General features: G+C 43.5%; 1 protein-coding gene across 1 annotated transcript in view; it reads left to right on the top strand.

The window, feature by feature from the left end:
- rhbdl3 (rhomboid, veinlet-like 3) overlaps positions 1 to 13,883 on the top strand; it is a gene marked incomplete at both ends in the record, with an annotated part of 53,396 nt that extends 39,513 nt beyond the window's left edge. Inside the window, 4 exons of the mRNA XM_084162865.1 lie at positions 4,733 to 4,845; positions 11,853 to 11,953; positions 13,003 to 13,063; positions 13,612 to 13,883. Coding sequence (XP_084018991.1) covers positions 4,733 to 4,845; positions 11,853 to 11,953; positions 13,003 to 13,063; positions 13,612 to 13,883 — 547 coding nt within the window. The remainder of the gene's footprint in view (positions 1 to 4,732; positions 4,846 to 11,852; positions 11,954 to 13,002; positions 13,064 to 13,611) is intronic.
- Between the last annotated feature and the right edge of the window lie 5,870 nt (positions 13,884 to 19,753).

Here is a 19,753-nt window from a genome sequence, read left to right as displayed (position 1 = left end):
CTTCCAAATGGACAATGACCCCAAGCATACTTCCAAAGTTGTGGCAAAATGGCTTAAGGACCATGAAGTCATGGTATTGGAGTGGCCATCACAAAGCCCTGACCTCAATCCTATAGACAATTTGTGGGCAGAACTGAAAAAGCGTGTGCGATCAAGGAGGCCTACAAACCTGACTCAGTTACACCAGCTCTGTCAGGAGGAATGGGCCCAAATTCACCCAACTTATTGTGGGAAGCTTGTGGAAGGCTACCCGAAACGTTTGACCCAAGTTAAACAATTTAAAGGCAATGCTACCCAATACTAATTGAGTGTATGTAAACTTCTGACCCACTGGGAATGTGAAGAAAGAAAGAAAAGATAAATAAATCATTCTCTCTACTATTATTCGGACATTTCACATTCTTAAAATAAAGTGCCGATCCTAACTGACCTAAGACAGGGAATTTTTACTAGGATTAAATGTTAGGAATTGTGAAAAACTGAGTTTAAATGTATTTGGCTAAGGTGTATGTAAACTTCTGACTTCAACTGTATGTGCATTCTGTTTGTGTTGTTGTAGGATTGGGAGGGTATCAGCAGTGTTGTTGAGCCAGTGAAGGGATTACATTGTGGAGGGGTGTAATATGTCGGACATATCACAGTCAGAGAGATCACTACGCAGCCAGTCAGATAGATAGAGAGAGGAGATGAGGGACACTGTAAAAGCCTGTTAGGGATCCAGCACCATCGTTGGACTGAGAGGACAGAGCTAAAATCTCAGCCAATGATGACGCATCAAACGTGTCAACTGCCAGCACATGGCAGCAGGAGCCAAGCAATGCTGGATCAATACTGAGACATCATCTACAAAAGGTTTACCGGAGGTTTATTGCTGTTCCTGAAGTGTTCCCAGAATGTTGATGCACTAGCACTAGAGCCAAAACCAGTGGATAGCACTGCTGCAATACAGTTGGCCTAGTTCGGATGTTGTAGTAAAGCCTACATGTTAACTCCTTTCCCTCCACAAGCATATTATCCCCAGTCACCATTGGCCCTTTAAACATGTGTTGTTGTTGATAATGGCGGTATGAGCTGCTTCCTAGAGCTGCTGTAAGCCCCCCCAGGGGAGACTATTACAGTATGTTCACTAGATAACCAATGTATGTTAAATGTCTTACTTGCTCTGTGGGCACGATTATCTTTCAGCAACACATTGCCTTCCCTCCATCCATCCATCCATCCATCCATCCATCCATCCATCCATCCATCCATCCATCACTTTCTACAACCATTGGGTTGGGCTAATTTAATTTACGAATTATTTGCGTTCTATTAGCATTTTATTAGAGTTCTTTATTACCTAGGAACACATTATCAGGCCAGTATAGGCTAATTAAACCAGATTAACCTGGACTCGGCTGATAATACATTTAGTCTGGTGCTCATTGTGGGAGGGGTAGAGAGTATTCTGATTTAGATTAAATTACTGTATGTCACTTACTCTCCTACAAACGGATCCTAAAAGCTATAGAGGCATCCAATACAGAGACTTAAAACAAATGTCCGGGCCCGGATTCATACAGCATCTCAGAGTAGGAGTGCTGATCTTGGATCAGTTTGACCTTTTAGATCATAATTCATGAGATTAGGTGTACTCAGAGCATGCGCGGACCAACTGTCAAGTGTCTTCACTGACATTTTCAATCTCTCCCTGACCGAGTCTATAATACCTACATGTTTCAAGCAGACCACCATAGTCCCTGTGCCCAAGAAATGAAGGTAACCTGCCTAAAAGACTACCGCCCCGTAGCACTCACGTCGGTAGCCATGAAGTGCTTTGAAAGGCTGGTCATGGCTCACATTAACACCATCATCCCGGAAACCCTAGACCCACTCCAATTCGGATACCGCCCCAACAGATCCACAGATGACGCAATCGCACTCCACACTGCCCTTTCCCACCTGGACAAAAGGAACACCTATGTGAGAATGCTGTTCATTGACTACAGCTCAGCGTTCAACACCATAGTGCCCACAAAGCTTATCACTAAGCTAAGGACCCTGGAACTAAACACCTCCCTCTGCAACTGGATCCTGGACTTCCTGACGGGCCGCCGCCAGGTGGTAAGGGTAGGCAACAACACATCTGCCACGCTGATCCTCAACACGGGGTTCCCTCAGGGGTGCACGCTAAGTCCCCTCTTGTACTCCCAAGTACGACTCCAACACCATCATTAAGTTTGCTGACGACACAACGGTGGTAGGCCTGATCACCGACAATGATGAGACAGCCTATAGGGAGGAGGTCAGAGACCTGGCAGTGTTGTGCCAGGACAACAACCTCTCCCTCAACGTGAGGAAGACAAAGGAGATGATCGTGGACTACAGGAAAAGGAGGGCCGAACACGCCCCCATTCACATCGACGGGGCAGTGGAGCGGGTCGAGAGTTTCAAGTTCCTTGGTGTCCACATCACCAACAAACTATCATGGTCCAAACACACCAAGAAAGTCGTGAAGAGGGCACGACAATGCCTTTTCCCCCTCAGGAGACTGAAAAGATTTGGCTTGGGTCCCGAGATCCTCAAAAATGTATACAGCTGCACCATCGAGAGGATCCTGACCGGTTGCATCACCACCTGGTATGGCAACTGCTCGGCATCCGACCGTAAGGCGCTACAGAAGGTAGTGCGTACAGCCCAGTACATCACTGGGGCCAAGCTTCCTGCCATCCAGGACCTACAGTGGGGAAAAAAAGTATTTAGTCAGCCACCAATTGTGCAAGTTCTCCCACTTAAAAAGATGAGAGAGGCCTGTAATTTTCATCATAGGTACACGTTAACTATGACAGACAAAATGAGAAAAAAAATATTTTGTTATTTACTTCGATCTGGAGACTGGCTAGGCCACTCCAGGACCTTGAAATGATTCTTACGAAGCCACTCCTTCGTTGCCCGGGCGGTGTGTTTGGGATCATTGTCATGCTGAAAGACCCAGCCACGTTTCATCTTCAATGTCCTTGCTGATGGAAGGAGGTTTTCACTCAAAATCTCACGATACATGGCCCCATTCATTCTTTCCTTTACACGGATCAGTCGTCCTGGTCCCTTTGCAGAAAAACAGCCCCAAAGCATGATGTTTCCACCCCCATGCTTCACAGTAGGTATGGTGTTATTTGGGTGCAACTCAGCATTCTTTGTCCTCCAAACACGACGAGTTGAGTTTTTACCAAAAAAGTTCTATTTTGGTTTCATCTGACCATATGACATTCTCCCAATCCTCTTCTGGATCATCCAAATGCACTCTAGCAAACTTCAGACGGGCCTGGACATGTATTGGCTTAAGCAGGGGGACACGTCTGCACTGCAGGATTTGAGTCCCTGGCGGCGTAGTGTGTTACTGATGGTAGGCTTTGTTACTTTGGTCCCAGCTCTCTGCAGGTCATTCACTAGGTCCCCCCGTGTGGTTCTGGGATTTTTGCTCACCGTTCTTGTGATCATTTTGACCCCACGGGGTGAGATCTTGCGTGGAGCCCCAGATCGAGGGAGATTATCAGTGGTCTTGTATGTCTTCCATTTCCTAATAATTGCTCCCACAGTTGATTTCTTCAAACCAAGCTGCTTACCTATTGCAGATTCAGTCTTCCCAGCCTGGTGCAGGTCTACAATTTTGTTTCTGGTGTCCTTTGACAGCTCTTTGGTCTTGGCCATAGTGGAGTTTGGAGTGTGACTGTTTGAGGTTGTGGACAGGTGTCTTTTATACTGATAACACGTTCAAACAGGTGCCATTAATACAGGTAATGAGTGGAGGACAGAGGAGCCTCTTAAAGAAGAAGTTACAGGTCTGTGAGAGCCAGAAATCTTGCTTGTTTGTAGGTGACCAAATACTTATTTTCCACCATAATTTGCAAATAAATTAATAAAAAATCCTACAATGTGATTTTCTGGATTTTTTTTCCTCAATTTGTCTGTCATAGTTGACGTGTACCTATGATGAAAATTACAGGCCTCTCTCATCTTTTTAAGTGGGAGAACTTGCACAATTGGTGGCTGACTAAATACTTTTTTCCCCCACTGTATGTACTAGGCGGTGTCAGAGGAAGGCCCAAAAAATTGTCAAAGACTCTAGTCATTCAAGTCATAGACCTTTCTCTCGGCTACCGCACAGCAAGCGGTACCGGAGCGCCAAGTCTAGGTCCAAAAGGCTCCTTAACAGCTTCTACCCCCAAGCCATAAGACTGCTGAACAATTAATCAAATGGCCACCCGGACTAATAGCATTTTTACACTGCTGTTCCTTGCTGTTTATTATCTATGCATAGTCACTTTACCCCTGTCTACGTGTACAAATGACCTCAACTAACCTGTACCCCCACACATTGACTCGGTACCGGTACCCCCTGTATATAACCTCATTATTGTTCTTTTATTTTATTCTGTTACTTTTATTTTTATTTTATTAGTTTATTCAGTAAATATTTTCTTAACTCTATTTCTTAAACTGCGTTGTTGGTTAAGGGCTTGTAAGTAAGCATTTCACGGTAAGGTCTACACCTGTTGTATTCGGCGCATGTGACAAATAAAATTTGATTTTATTTAGATTACATGAACAGGGGGACCTGATCCTAGATCAGGCCTTCTACTCCCAGGATTGAAACATTGCTCTACAGATAAAATATATAATATGACCATAAACTGTATATGACTGTGGATGTGTCCTGTCCTTTAACTAACGGCTGTGTGTTGTGTCCCAGCAGGATAGAACACCTGGGTCTGAACATGGCCATGCAGCTGCTGGTGGGAGTCCCTCTGGAGATGGTCCATGGAGCGCTGAGGATAGGACTGGTCTACGTGTGTGGCGTACTGGCAGGTGAGTACTGGATTAGGGTACACACACAAACTGACGGATGAACACACACACAGGGTGCAGGTGCACGCACGCATACACACACACACACACACACACATCTCCCAGCCTTCATGTTCATAAACGGGCCTGGTCCCATCTGAGTAGGTGTGTGTATTCAACCCCCTGCTATCAGGCTTCACCCCACTGTGTTTGGATAACAGTCATTCAGAACACACGGATGTTTGGGACAGATGGGCTTGTGTTCTGACAGGGTTTCTTGTTGTGTCTCTTCAAAGGCTTGGTTTTTTTTCTGACAATGTTGAGCGTCAATGTTCCCCCACCGGTCCAGGACAACAGAGAGAGGGGGAAGTGAATCATCTCAAAACACATTCCAGAGAGAGAGAGAAGGAGGGATTGAGGGAGGGAGGTAAAGGAGAGAGAGAGACTTGTTCATGTTCCATAGGAGGTCCATGAACATTGAGAGAGAGCAAAAGGACCAAGCCTACTAGGATGTTATGCATCAGAGAGAGGAAGAGGCTTTGAAGGCAAATGTCATCTCTAGCTCCCTAGTGACATTAGCTGCTAATGTCATTTGAACGCCCAGGGCTCCCCTATCTCCCTCTGCCTCCCCTCCCTCCTCTCTCCCCTCTCCCCCCGGCCCAGCTCAGGCTTGGCTCATTGTGGCTCAGTGCTCAGTGATTACCATATGACCATGGGGTATGTTCTACACTGCGTACTCATCATGCAGTGTACATGAGGAGTGGTGATAATCCAGCTTTAGCTTCAACTACCTCTGGAGCCAAACAAATATTATCAGGGATTTCTGCCTGCTGCCCTCTGGGAACTAAATGCTCAGGAAATATTTGGAGTGGAAATATTTGGATGAAAATTGATGATGTTTGAGAGACGTGTGGGGATATTTAGCAGGGATATAACAGCCCTGTGGGTGAGTGGGAAGAAGCTGTAGAAGGGCAGGGTAAGGGATTGCCAGCAGAGAGTGCAATGGTGATTAAATGATCACATCTCCCATTCCGTGTGTGTGTGTGTTTATTTTACATTGGCGTGTGTGTTTGTGTTTATGTTGGTGTGTGTTTGTGGAGATAAATACTCTATATGTGTATGAGGCTTTGTATCTGGTGTGTACACAGAAGCCTTTTGGCCCCAGCTGTATTGGCCTGTATCTATAACCCCCCCCCCACACACACACACACACTCACACACAGATAGTGGTGGTACTGAGAGGGTCACTGTCCCCACGGGAACCTGCTGGTTAATTAGATATCGACCCACTGGAAGGAGGAGTGTATGTGTGTGTCTGTGTGTGTGTGTGTGTGTGTGTGTGTGTGTGTAGGGAGGTTGTCTTTGTGTTGTTTTGTCTGGGATAATGTTGTTATGGTGGGAAGGCTCAGAGTCAGAGGTGAAAAGGGACTCAGGTGACCAGCGAGAAGTCAATACTTAGAGAGACTCATGATCGAATGCCTGCACAAACAACAAAAACACATACACACATCATATGTTTTACTATCCTTGTGGGGACCTAAAATTGTTTTCCATTAAATATCCTATTTTCCTTAAACCATAAATCCTAACGCTAACCCCTTATCCTTACCCTAATTCCTGCCCTACCCTAATTGTAACCCAAACCCTAAACCTAACCCCTAAGCCTAAAATAGTATTTGTCCTCGTGGGGACCGGCGAAATGTCCTCACAAGTGATAATGTTCCTTGTTTTACTATCCTTGTGGGGACTTTTGGGGATTTCCGGTACCCACAAGGATAGTAATACAAGCCCACACACACTCTCACACACACACACACACACACACACACACACACACACACACACACACACACACACACACACACACACACACACACACACACATACGTAGAGACACAGAGAGAGAGAGAGATAAACACTGAATTGCCACTTTCTGTATCTGATTATTATACGTAGAGACACACAGAGACACACAGAGAGAGAGAGAGAAACACTGAATTGCCACTTTCTGTATCTGATTATTATAAGATGACTCTGAAGTTTTAAAGGACAGTCAGTAACTTTGAACACTACCTGTCTCTGATGATGAGTAGCACTGATGCTGTGTAGATAATGTGGCCAAACGTAGTATTCCCTCATTGGCAGCAGGATTCATCTCTGTGTCCTAGTTTGGAAGTTTAACCAACAAACAAGATAAATGACACATCAGTTTCTCACCCAACAACTGACCCAGAGGGCCTCCAGAGAGGCTACAAAGGGAAGGAAGTCCTTTAGTGGGTGTGGGTGTTGTTACAGTGATAAAACAATAATATTAACAGAGATAATTGTGGTAATAATGGTCTTCCCATCTGTCTACACACACACACCTTGAGCAGAGGAACCAGGGTGGTGTTTGTTGTCTAACAGGTGTATGTGTCTCTCTCTTTGTGTGTGTATATTTCTCTCTCTCTTTCTGTTTCTGTGTGTTTGTGTGTGTGTGTGTCTCAGGAAACATGTAATCATCTGCTTAGATCTCCATTTAGTGATTGATGCTTAAATACATTTTAATTACACACACACACCTCCTCTGCTTTGATCTAAATGACACCTGGTAAGAGCCTACTTCAGGAAGAGCACTAGCTACTTCAACTAGTTCAGGTATTTCAGTTAATACAGTACATTCATACATTTCTAGTTAGTTGATGATGTGATGTACTGTTAAACTTCTAAGTGATGATTTAGTGGCTGCTTGGTCTCAGTGTGTGTGTGTGTGTGTGTGTGTGTGTGTGTGTGTGTGTGTGTGTGTGTGTGTGTGTGTGTGTGTGTGTGTGTGTGTGTGTGTGTGTGTGTGGTGTGTGTGTGAGCGTGCACATATGTACATACATGTGTATTTGTATGCATGAACAGTATTTGTATGACTTCAGATATGCAGTGGTGTAAAGTACACTACGTAAAAATACTTTAAAGTACTACTTAAGTAGTTTTTTGGGGTATCTGTACTTTACTTTACTATTTATATTTTTGACTACTTTTACTTTTACTTCACTACATTCCTAAAGAAAATAATTTACTTTTTACTCCATATATTTTCCCTGAAACCCAAAAGTACTCGTTACACTTTGAATGCTTAGCAGGACAGGAAAATGGTCCATTCACACACTTATCAAGAGAACATCCCTGGTCATCCCTACTGCCTCTGATCTGGCGGGCTCACTAAACATTTTTACATTTACATTTTAGTCATTTAGCAGACGCCCTTATCCAGAGCGACTTACAGGAGCAATTAGGGTTAAGTGCCTTGCTTAAGGGCACATCGACAGATTTTCACCTAGTCGGCTCAGGGATTAGAATCAGCGACCTTTCGGTTACTGGCACAACGCTCTTACCCACTAAGCTACCGCTCTTACATGCTTCGTTTGTAAATGATGGCTGAGTGTTGGAGTGTACCCCTGGCTAGCCATAAATTACAAAAACAAGAAAATGGTGCCGTCTAGTTTGCTTAATATAAGGAATTTTAAATGATTTATTCTTTTACTTTTGATACTTAAGTATATTTTAGCAATTACATTTACTTTGATACTTAAGTATATTTAAAACCAAATACTTTTAGACTTTTACTCAAGTAGTATTTTACTGGGTTGCTTTCACTTTTACTTGAGTCATTTTCCATTAAGGTATCTTTACTTTTACTCAAGTATGACAATTGGGTACTTTTTCCACCACTGCACATACTGTATGTGTGTTTGTGCCTGGGCTCACCCCTTCATTGGCAAGATTAGCAAACTTAGGCATGACATGCCAGCAACAAACGCTGACACTACACATCCAAGTATAACTGGTCAAATTATGAAAGACAAGCATTGTAATTTTGAATTCCGTAAAGTGAGTGTGGAAGAGGTGAAAAAAAGTATTGTTGTCTATCAACAATAACAAGCCACTGGGGTCTGAGAACTTGGATGGAAAATTACTATGGATAATAGCAGACGATATTGAAACTCCTATTTGCCGTATCTTCAATCTAAGCCTACTAGAAAGTGTGTGCCCTCAGGTCTGGAGGGAAGCAAAAGTAATTCCGCTACCCAAGAATAGTAAAGCCCCCTTTACTGGCTCAAATAGCTGACCAATCAGCCTGTTACCAACCCTTATTAAACTTTTTGAGAAAATAATTGTTTGACCAGATACAATGCTATTTTACTGTAAACAAATTGACAACAGACTTTCAGCATGCTTATAGGGAAGGACATTCAACAAGCACAGCACTTACAGAAATTACTGATAATTGGCTGAGAGAAATTGATGATAAAAAGATTGTGGGAGCTGTTTTGTCAGATCATAGTCTGCTGCTGGAAAAAAACGTATGTGTTATGGCTTTACACCCCTCGCTATATTGTGGATAAAGAGTTACTTGTCTAACAGAACACAGAGGGTTTTCTTTAATGGAAGCCTATCCAACATAATCCAGGTAGAATCAGGAATTCCCCAGAGCAGCTGTCTAGGCCCATTACTTTTTTCAATCTTTACTAATGACATGCCACTGGCTTTGAGTAAAGCCAGTGTGTCTATGTATGCGGATGACTCAACACTATACATGTCAGCTACTACAGCGAGTGAAATCACTGCAACACTTAACAAAGAGATGCAGTTAGTTTCAGAATGAGTGGCAAGGAATTAGTTAGTCCTAAATATTTCAAAACTGAAAGCATTGTATTTGGGACAAATCATTCACTTAACCCTAAACCTAAACTAAATCTTGTACTAAATGATGTGGACATTTAGCAAGTTGAGGTGACTAAACTGCTTGGAGTAACCCTGGATTGTAAACTGTCATGGTCAAAACATGTTGATACAACAATAGCTAAGATAGGGAGAAGTCTGTCCATAATAAAACACTGCTCTGCCTTCTTAACAACACTATCAACAAGGCAGGTCCTACAGGCCCTAGTTTTGTCGCACCTGGACTACTGTTCAGTCGTGTGGTCAGGTGCAACAAAGAGGGACCTCGGAAAATTACAATTGGCTCAGAACAGGGCAGCCCGGCTGGCCCTTAAATGTACACGGAGAGCTAACATTAATAATATGCATGTAAATCTCTCATGGCTCAAAGTGGAGGAGAAATTGACTTCATCACTACTTGTTTTTGTAAGAAGTGTTGAGGTGTCTGTTTAAACTACTAGCACATAGCTCGGACACCCATGCATATCCCACAAGACATGCCACCAGAGGTCTCTTCACAATCCCCAAGTCAAGAACAGACTATGGGAGGCACACAGTACTACGTAGAGCCATGGCTACATGGAACTCTATTCAGTTTTAAAAAACAGATACAAATACACCTTATGGAACAGAGGGGAATGTGAAGAGACACACACAGGCACAGACACACGCTTACACATACACATGATAAGACACGCACTCTACACACACGTACACATGGGTTTTGCATTGTAGATATGTGGTAGTAGAGTAATGGCCTGAGGGAATGCACTTAATGTGTTGTGAAAAGTGTTATGAAATGTAATGTACATTTTAAATTGTATATAACTGCCTTAATGTTGCGGGACCCAGGAAAAGTAGCTGCTTCTTGGCAGCAGCTAAAGGGGATCCTTAATAAATACAAAATACAAAAATACCCCTTGCTGTTTTCCTTCCATAAATAGCAGCTTGATTGTGATTACTTATTATGGTATGGTGATTTAACCTTTTACTGCAGTGGGCTAAATCCTGGTCACACACTGTTTCTTGGTAGTCTTAAACAAATCTACTTTGAAACAAAAGTTTTCAACTCACACACGTGTTTAAGGCTTAAGAAAAATAAGACAACTGTACCATGTCAGATATAGAGTTGAAATGTATTCAATTTTGAGTTTGCATCCCAATATTACAATTTATATTGTATACGTCACAGAAGACTGAAATATAACAAAACCATTTGACATAGAATCACCGGATTTTCGGCGTTAAAAAAAGTAGAACGTTAATAACATTCCACCCATGAGGTCACTAGGTCATTTGACTGCAGGAAAGGGCTACTATAGTGAAGCTCCCACAGAGCAGACTCTTCATGACAGCAGCCATACCTATATACACACATACACACACACAGTGGAGATCATTCATCACATGTTCCCCTGCGTAGACAGGTGCGTCTCATGTAGTTAGCATCCATAATTCAAGAAAGCCGGCCAATGGTCGCTGAGCTAAGGAGTGGGGAGGATACACCCCTGGGGTATAGTGTGTGGGGGTAGGTGGGCGGGCGTGCATGTGTTTGTGTGTGTCTGTGCACACATGCCTGCATATAGAGTCTGTGTCAGAACTCCTCTGTCCACACACCCTCCTAGGGAATACTATGAACTCTCTCTCCCCCCTCAGCAAGCAGTTCTCTATTGCTCTGGTTGTATCTGTTGCTCTGGTTGTATTACACCAATGTTCACTGGGGATTCAATCATTCACTTGCCCCATATTCACTCCTTTCAATGCCTGGACAATTTAGTCCCGTGTAGCTCAGTTGTTAGAGCATGACATTTGCAACGGCAGGGTTGTGGGTTCGTTTCCTACGGCGGACCAGTATGAAAAAAACAAAAAACATGTATGCACTCACTAACTGTAAGTCGCTCTGGATAAAAATGTAAATGGTTGACTCTTCTGTGAATGGGTTGAATTGGTGCCACAATGGTACCAGTGGTAAGCTTTATTCAGTGTAACACTAACAGTCTACTAACAGACTGTGTTGATACATATTATTCTTAAAATGATCAATGGCGACTCATTGACCAATGTAAGCCTCTGTTTGTGCTTCAACACAACAACAAAAAACATCAGGAGTGACTGCATTCATATACAGTGTCTACTGTTTCTACCTATGAATGTTATTTATTTGAAGCTGCTCATTGAATCAATGATTATTATTCGAAGCTGCTCTGAGATACATTATGGCTATGGATATGAATTGACATATTGAATATGAATTGCCCTATTGATACAGTGAATATGAAGGTGATTGATTATTTTATTGATTCTAACCTCTGACCTCTAACCTCTGACCCTGCCAGGCTCCCTGGCCGTGTCTGTCACTGATATGACTGCTCCGGTGGTGGGGTCGTCTGGAGGAGTCTACGCCCTGGTCTCAGCACACCTGGCCAACGTCGTCATGGTAAGGGTGTGTGTGTGTGTGTGTGTGTGTGTGTGTGTGTGTGTGTGTGTGTGTGTGTGTGTGTCAGAGCAGCTCTCTTGTCATGAGATAACTATCATGTTCAGACATACATCATGTGGCATCAAAGCAGGGCATTCTGGGGCCTAGCAGGTGCTCTGTCTGTCTATGGATTCCATACATTCCTGCCTTTCAGCTTTCCCATTTACAAAGAGAGGAAGTGTGTGTCGACTATCTAGTGTTGAAAAGTGTGTGGGTGTGGGTGTGGGTGTGGGTGTGGGTGTGGGTGTGGGTGTGGGTGTGTGTGTGGGTGTGTGTGTGTGTGTGTGTGTGTGTGTGTGTGTGTGTGTGTGTGTGTGTGTGTGTGTGTGTGTTGCACGTGAGTGTGTGTGCACTGTGTCGAGTTGAAGAGTGTACACATCCCATCAGGGATGGGAATTAGATCATGGTCATATAACTTGATTTTCTCCCATTCCGAGGCTGCATGTAAATTCACCTTTGACCTTAGCTATGCTCTGATTGGTTCAGTCCATGCATACTACCCTACAAGGTCATGACCTTAGAAGTAGGGGCCATAAGGCCATACCGCTGTCTATATAATAGGATGGTCCCAGTCATCAAGTATTTACACTGATGGGCCCTTCACAGTCCTCAGGGGTCCTTCCTCCTACAACAACAAGAAAAGAGAGAAGGTCAAGGGTCATCACGTGATATCTTTATTGGCTCTGAAAGCTATCATGAAAGGGGAAAGATATGTTATTGTTGTAATCTATGTGTCACTCTGAATGTTGACAGTTCTGTAAGTCGCTTTGGATAAAAGTGTCTGTTACATTACTGTATTAAGCATTTAATGAAAGAGGCTTAGTGTCATGGATTGTGGTATCATTATTAATAGGGCCAGGAGTTTTTCCTGGTCAGGCTACGTGGTCAGGGACAAACCCAGGTCCATGTTATCTAACATGGGAAAACTCCTGGCCTGAATCATAAACCCTTCATATTGCACTCTCTCTCACTCCTTTTCTCATCAACTCACTCTGCTCCTCTCTCCCCAGAACTGGTCAGGAATGAAATGTCAGTTTAAGCTGTTCCGGATGGCCATGGCTCTGGTCTGCAGTAAGTCTGTCTAAACTCTGAAGTTTCTCTATATTAAAATCCTATCTGAGATACCCCAGTCCCTACAGCACTGAAGGACTAGCTACGGCCTGCAGGTAATCAAAACCAACACACAGTTTATTTGGATCATTAAAAAACTAAGTCGCTAGAGGGACCTCCACCCTTGCGTACTGTTACAACAACCTTGCTCTTGACCTAGTTAGTAACGTGGTGGATGTAGGTTTGTAGACAGGAAGGGCCCTGTGGCTAGCAATAGAAGCATAGAAAGAACAGACCCACCCATGTAAGATTAATGTGAGCAACGAGGACGGGTTTGTTGTGGTCTTAACCTTTATAGTACATAACCAACTTCTTCTTTTTCACTTTAGTATAAGCATACTCTTACAATTTGGCGAGTTACCATGATTTGTAAGAGATAAACATAGCAGTATTTACAATAAACTAAAACTAAAAAGGTTGTAATATAAAAATAACAATATCACTTGTTCACTATGGAAACATTACTATTACCAGCATTATCGTAACACATCTCTCTCCACCCTCATCAGTGAGTGTGGAGTTCGGCCGTGCCGTGTGGCTGCGGTTCTACCCGCCGGCCTTCCCGCCCTGCCCCAACCCCAGCTTCGTGGCCCACCTGGGGGGTGTCATGGTGGGGCTCACCCTGGGAGTTGTAGTCCTCCAGAACTACGAGCAGCGGCTCCAGGAGCAGTCTCTATTCTGGATCTTCTTCTCCGTCTACTTCCTCTTTGTCCTCTGTGCTGTCTTCTGGAATGTCTTTGCCTACAGCCTGCTGGACGTCCGGCTCCCCCCCACGCCATGAACTCCGGAGGGGGCTACGTGAGCTGCCTCGCCCCCTCCCCTCCAGCTCTCCAGGCCTCCGAACTAGACTGGTCTCAATAGTGCAGTGCTGCATGCTAAACCAGTTGGGCTTTTCAGAGAAATCTCAGAGAAGACTGAGAGGGCCAACTACGTACTTCAGATCCAATGGAACAGAACTGTCTAGGTCCAAGACTTCAGAATTGGTATCTTCATTCTAGAGTACTGTATAGAACAGAGTATGGCGGCACCTCCTCTTAAACCCAATGGTGCCTATTACTCTAAGAAAGAGGTTATTATGACAGCTTGCTTCAGTAAAGGACAATTTCATAGGGTTGGAGATTGTTATGATACACAGGTGTCTTCAATCTGTCATACTATAGTACTGTTATATGTAAGTCTGAACTGAAGCTATGAAATGTTCCACTGTTGACATGTTATACTGTACTGAGTACATCTGATGTGACATGATTTTGTTCCAACTTCCAGATTTTTGTCTGGTTACCTGACTGTTTCTACATTCAACGATGCTACATTGCTGCCTTTCACAATATGTTTGGCAAGACAAAGACAAATGGCTAAAGCAGAAAGAGGTGGATACTCAAGCTAGATATTTGCAGGGAGAATAGGCTTACGTTTTGTTATTGCCTTTGGTGTGTGTGCCATTCATTAAAAGAAAGGGGTATGGAAGCACATATCTTGCTCTAAGTAAGTCTTAACTGTGTCAAACACCCTGGTCACCTCAAAGAAGTGTGTGTGTGTGTGTGTGTGTGTGTGTGTGTGTGTGTGTGTGTGTGTGTGTGTGCGTGCGTGCGTGCGTGCGTGCGTGCGTGCGTGCGTGCGTGCGTGCGTGCGTGCGTGCGTGCGTGCGTGCGTGCGTGCGTGCGTGCGTGCGTGCGTGCGTGCGTGCGTGCGTGCGTGCGTGCGTGCGTGCGTGCGTGCGTGCGTGCGTGCGTGCGTGCGTGCGTGCGTGCGTGCGTGCGTGCGGTGCGTGCGTGCGTGCGTGCGTGCGTGCGTGCGTGCGTGCGTGCGCGCGAGTTGTCATCTATACAGTATGGCATGTATGCACAGTTTGCAGGAGTGGACAGTATTAGAGGAGTGGACAGTATCATACGGGTTACACTGGCTTACATTATTTTGTTATGTGCAAATGAAAATGGAAGTTGAAACAGAGATAAAGTGCCGTTCAAATCCTCTGTGTTCCTGACTGTTGCCAAAACCATCCCTTAACCAATAACATACAAAAGACAGAGCACTACAGAGAACATGCACTGTATTATTAATAGCGGAATATGTTTGGGATGAGTACTGGTTGAGTTGAACGTCAGCATTCTCCCTCTGGCACAGACTTATTGATATGTATCCAATATTTAACTCTGTTACAGACTGTGGACACGGTGCTACATGTAAATAGATCCCTCTCTCCAGAGTTAGCCTTCAGTTAGTACTGTACTGTCAACGCCCTTAAGGAGAAAGCTAAACCATGTTGTATTAGATGCTGGGTTTGCTTCAACAGGAGAACACGTCGCATCTCAACCAACCAAGGCTCAAATTAGCCTGGTCCCAGATCTGTTTGTGCTCTTACCAACTCCATTGCTGTCGTTGTCAAGCCACAGCTGTTTGGCATGACGATGGAGTTGACATGGTACCAGAAACAGACTGGCACAGAGGCTAGCTCAAGCATGTACTTTAACTTAACCTCACGTTACACGGCTTCACACATAATGAATAATAACAAAGACTGTAATTATTAACAAATGAATATTTTAACATACAATAGCTGGTTGATGATTTTCTTGAATTCGTCTACATTGTGATGTATAAAATATCCTGTGTATTAAACATTTGTTGATTGTATATAATAAGGTCTATGACACGGAACAGAGTGGTAACTGACAATATTTTAACATGTGCATATTTTGTAGATTTTACATGTAAATACTGGAATACATTAAAGTGTTTTTATAATGAAACTTATCCTGACCTCTTGGTGTTATGTATGATTCAACCTGCACAAGTGTTTTGAAAGACCATTTTCATTCAATGCCTTTTGTTTTACTGTTGCCCCCCCCCCCCACACACACACACAATAACCCTATTGCACAACCACCCCAGCCAGACAGCTTTTTAGCAACACATTTTAGCTGAGATGACTGTTCAGCAAACTGATGTAGAAAGTGTTTGTCTAGAGTAGACTAAGGCCCATTCACACAGGCAAACCATGGAGACAATAAGGGACCATTAGAGAAAAGGCCTCAGTGTTGTGAAGATATCTAAACAAACCCAATTGTTCTTTGCCTAGCTCCAAACATCCTAGTGTCCAGACACAAACACACACACCAGTCTTTCTCAGTTGTCTGGGCTCACCCGACCCCCTGTTTTGCGAAGAGACCTTCTCGGACCAAAGATGGTTCAGTCACAAAACCGGATTAACTTTACAAATGGCGTTTGGAGAGAGCTCTAGCCTGAGTGGCCGAGGAGGCTTTGGGGAAAACAATGGATGTCACAGTAATCAATGAAATGCGTGAGGACATCAATAATGGCTGTTGATGTCGAAAAGGCTTTCTACCTACCGTCTTGAGTGGCCTTTTCTATTCCAAACTTTGGAAGCATTCAACTTTCCAGCTGAAATAATACATTTCATAAAAATATTATATAAATACCCTAAAGCAAAATATGCACAAATAATACATTATCTGATGAAATTGCTTTAGAAAGGGGCACGAGACAGGGATGTCCTCTCTCAGCCGTCCTGTTTGTACTGGCAATTGAACCGCTTGGACAGGAACCAAACGTAACAGGTATCAGTATTGGTAAACATGAATATAAACTAAACTTATTTGCTGACGATCTCCTGATATACAGTGAGGGGAAAAGGTATTTGATCCCCTGCTGATTTTGTATGTTTGCCCACTGACAAAGACATGATCAGTCTATAATTTTAATGGTAGGTTTATTTGAACAGTGAGAGACAGAATAACAACAAAAAAATCCAGAAAAACGCTTGTCAAAAATGTTATAAATTGATTTTGTATTTTAATGAGGGAAATAAGTATTTAACCCCTCTCAATTGGAAACATTTCTGGCTCCCAGGTGTCTTTTATACAGGTAACGAGCTGAGATTAGGAGCACACTCTTAAAGGGAGTGCTCCTAATCTCAGTTTGTTACCTGTATAAAAGACACCTGTCCACAGAAGCAATCAATCAATCAGATTCCAAACTCTCCACCGTGGCCAAGACCAAAGAGCTCTCCAAGGATGTCAGGGACAAGATTGTAGACCAACACAAGGCTGGAATGGGCTACAAGACCATCGCCAAGCAGCTTGGTGAGAAGGTGACAACAGTTGGTGCGATTATTCGCAAATGGAAGAAACACAAAATAACTGTCAGTCTCCCTCGGCCTGGGGCTCCATGCAAGATCTCACCTCGTGGAGTTGCAATGATCATGAGAACGGTGAGGAATCAGCCCAGAACTACACAGGAGGATCTTGTCAATGATCTCAAGGCAACTGGAACCATAGTCACCAAGAAAACTATTGGTAACACACTACGCCGTGAAGGACTGAAATCCTGCAGCGCCCGCAAGGTCCCCCTGCTCAAGAAAGCACATATACAGGGCCGTCTGAAGTTTGCCAATGAACATCTGAATGATTCAGAGGAGAACTGGATGAAAGTGTTGAGGTCAGATGAGACCAAGATCGAGCTCTTTGGCATCAACTCAACTCGCCGTGTTTGGAGGAGGAGGAATGCTGCCTATGACCCCAAGAACACCATCCGCACCGTCAAACATGTAGGTGGAAACTAAATGACGTAAATGTAAATGTAAATGTGAAACATTATGCTTTGGGGGTGTTTTTCTGCTAAGGGGACAGGACAACTTCACCGCATCAAAGGGACGATGGACGGGGCCATGTACCGTCAAATCTTGGGTGAGAACCTCCTTCCCTCAGCCAGGGCATTGAAAATGGGTCGTGGATGGGTATTCCAGCATGACAATGACCCAAAACACACGGCCAAGGCAACAAAGGAGTGGCTCAAGAAGAAGCACATTAAGGTCCTGGAGTGGCCTAGCCAGTCTCCAGACCTTAATCCCATAGAACATCTGTGGAGGGAGCTGAAGGTTTGAGTTGCCAAACGTCAGCCTCGAAACCTTAATGTCTTGGAGAAGATCTGCAAAGAGGAGTGGAACAAAATCCCTCCTGAGATGTGTGCAAACCTGGTGGCCAACTACAAGAAACGTCTGACCTCTGTGATTGCCAACAAGGGTTTTGCCACCAAGTACTAAGTCATGTTTTGCAGAGGGGTCAAATACTTATTTCCCTCATTAAAATACAAATCAATTTATAACATTTTTGACATGTGTTTTTCTGGATTTTTTTGTTGTTATTCTGTCTCTCACTGTTCAAATAAACCTACCATTAAAATTATAGACTGATCATTTCTTTGTCAGTGGGCAAACGTACAAAATCAGCAGGGGATCAAATACTTTTTTTCCTCCCTATATATCAACTATTGGAACCAAGACTGAAATATAACTGATAATTGATGGAGGGAGTGTTGGAACATAAAGAACGAAATTACATGCCTTATTATTTAAATATTTTTTCAAAAAATCTGGCTACAGACAGAAACAACATAAAACAATTTGAAGTAAAATGGGACAGAGTCTTACAAGCATTAGAAACAACATTGGGTGTGAATATGGTGGGAACATGTGGGTCTGAGCAAGTGTGATATCATTAATATTTGTGGAAATGTATGTACATTTTAAGTTGTCTATTGTTTTTGTCTATGTATGTTTTTGTTTATTGTAAAAAAGAAAAAGAAAAGAAAAAGGAAAACAAAATATTACCAACAAAAAAAGGCTTGGGACACAAGAGTGGCCCCTAATTCATTCAGAGAAGGTAGGCCTGCCACAGTGGTCTCTCTTCAGTCTAGTCACTGCCATATGGGAAACAACAGCAGCTCCCAATGCGTACAATGAAACATTCATTAGGAGCCCTGAAATCGACTTCTGTTGTGTTTGCCCACTTGCATAAATATCCCATTTTCCAAATTAATCATTCACCTGGGAGAGAAAGAGAGGGAGGGAGGGAGGGAGGGAGGGAGGGGAGAGAAAGAGAGAAAGGGAGGGAGGGGGAAGATGGAGAATCTCTCAAGTAGATGTATTGTTTCCTTTCTGCTCAGACAGCTGAGCACAGCATTGGGTAAAGTTTTCAGTTATTCGAATTAGTCTGGTTTATATGCAAGGCACTGGGCTGGGGGACTCATAATATAGGCCCTATTGAGTCTATGTGCTGATCTAATACATTTTGTATAACATTTTATTGAATCAAATGAAATTGAACATCCATATCATAATACATAATACATACTCCTGTGCCACTAGAGATCCTGGTTCGAATCCAGGCTCTGTCGCAGCCGGCCGCGACCGGGAGACTCATGGGCAGCGCACAATTGACCTAGCGTTGTCCAGGGTAGGGGAGGGAATGGCCGGCAGGGATGTAGCTCAGTTGATAGAGCATGGCGTTTGCAACGCCAGGGTTGTGGGTTCGATTCCCACGGGGGACCAGTATGAAAAAAAATTAAAAATTGTATTCACTAACTGTAAGTCGCTCTGGATAAGAGCGTCTGCTAAATGACGTAAATGTACATGGCATGCATTGCACGTTGGTGCTGAGAATTCGAGCATGGACTATTCAGTATTGTTGTTGTTGTTCTATTATAAGGAAGGATAGGCCCGCAACTCAATATATTCTTATTTATTCAAGTCACGACATCAGTCAGTAGGTCTCAGTCAATGACTATATGGATCTAAATTTGAATTAACAACAGTATTGACGCCCTCTTCATCACCATACAATAGTATGGTGC

This window comes from Coregonus lavaretus (genome assembly GCF_964263955.1).
Source record: "Coregonus lavaretus genome assembly, chromosome: 6".
NCBI classification, from domain to species: Eukaryota; Metazoa; Chordata; class Actinopteri; order Salmoniformes; family Salmonidae; genus Coregonus; species Coregonus lavaretus.
The sequence above is the reverse complement of the archived record's forward strand: the minus strand, read 5'-3'. Positions and strand labels throughout refer to the sequence as shown.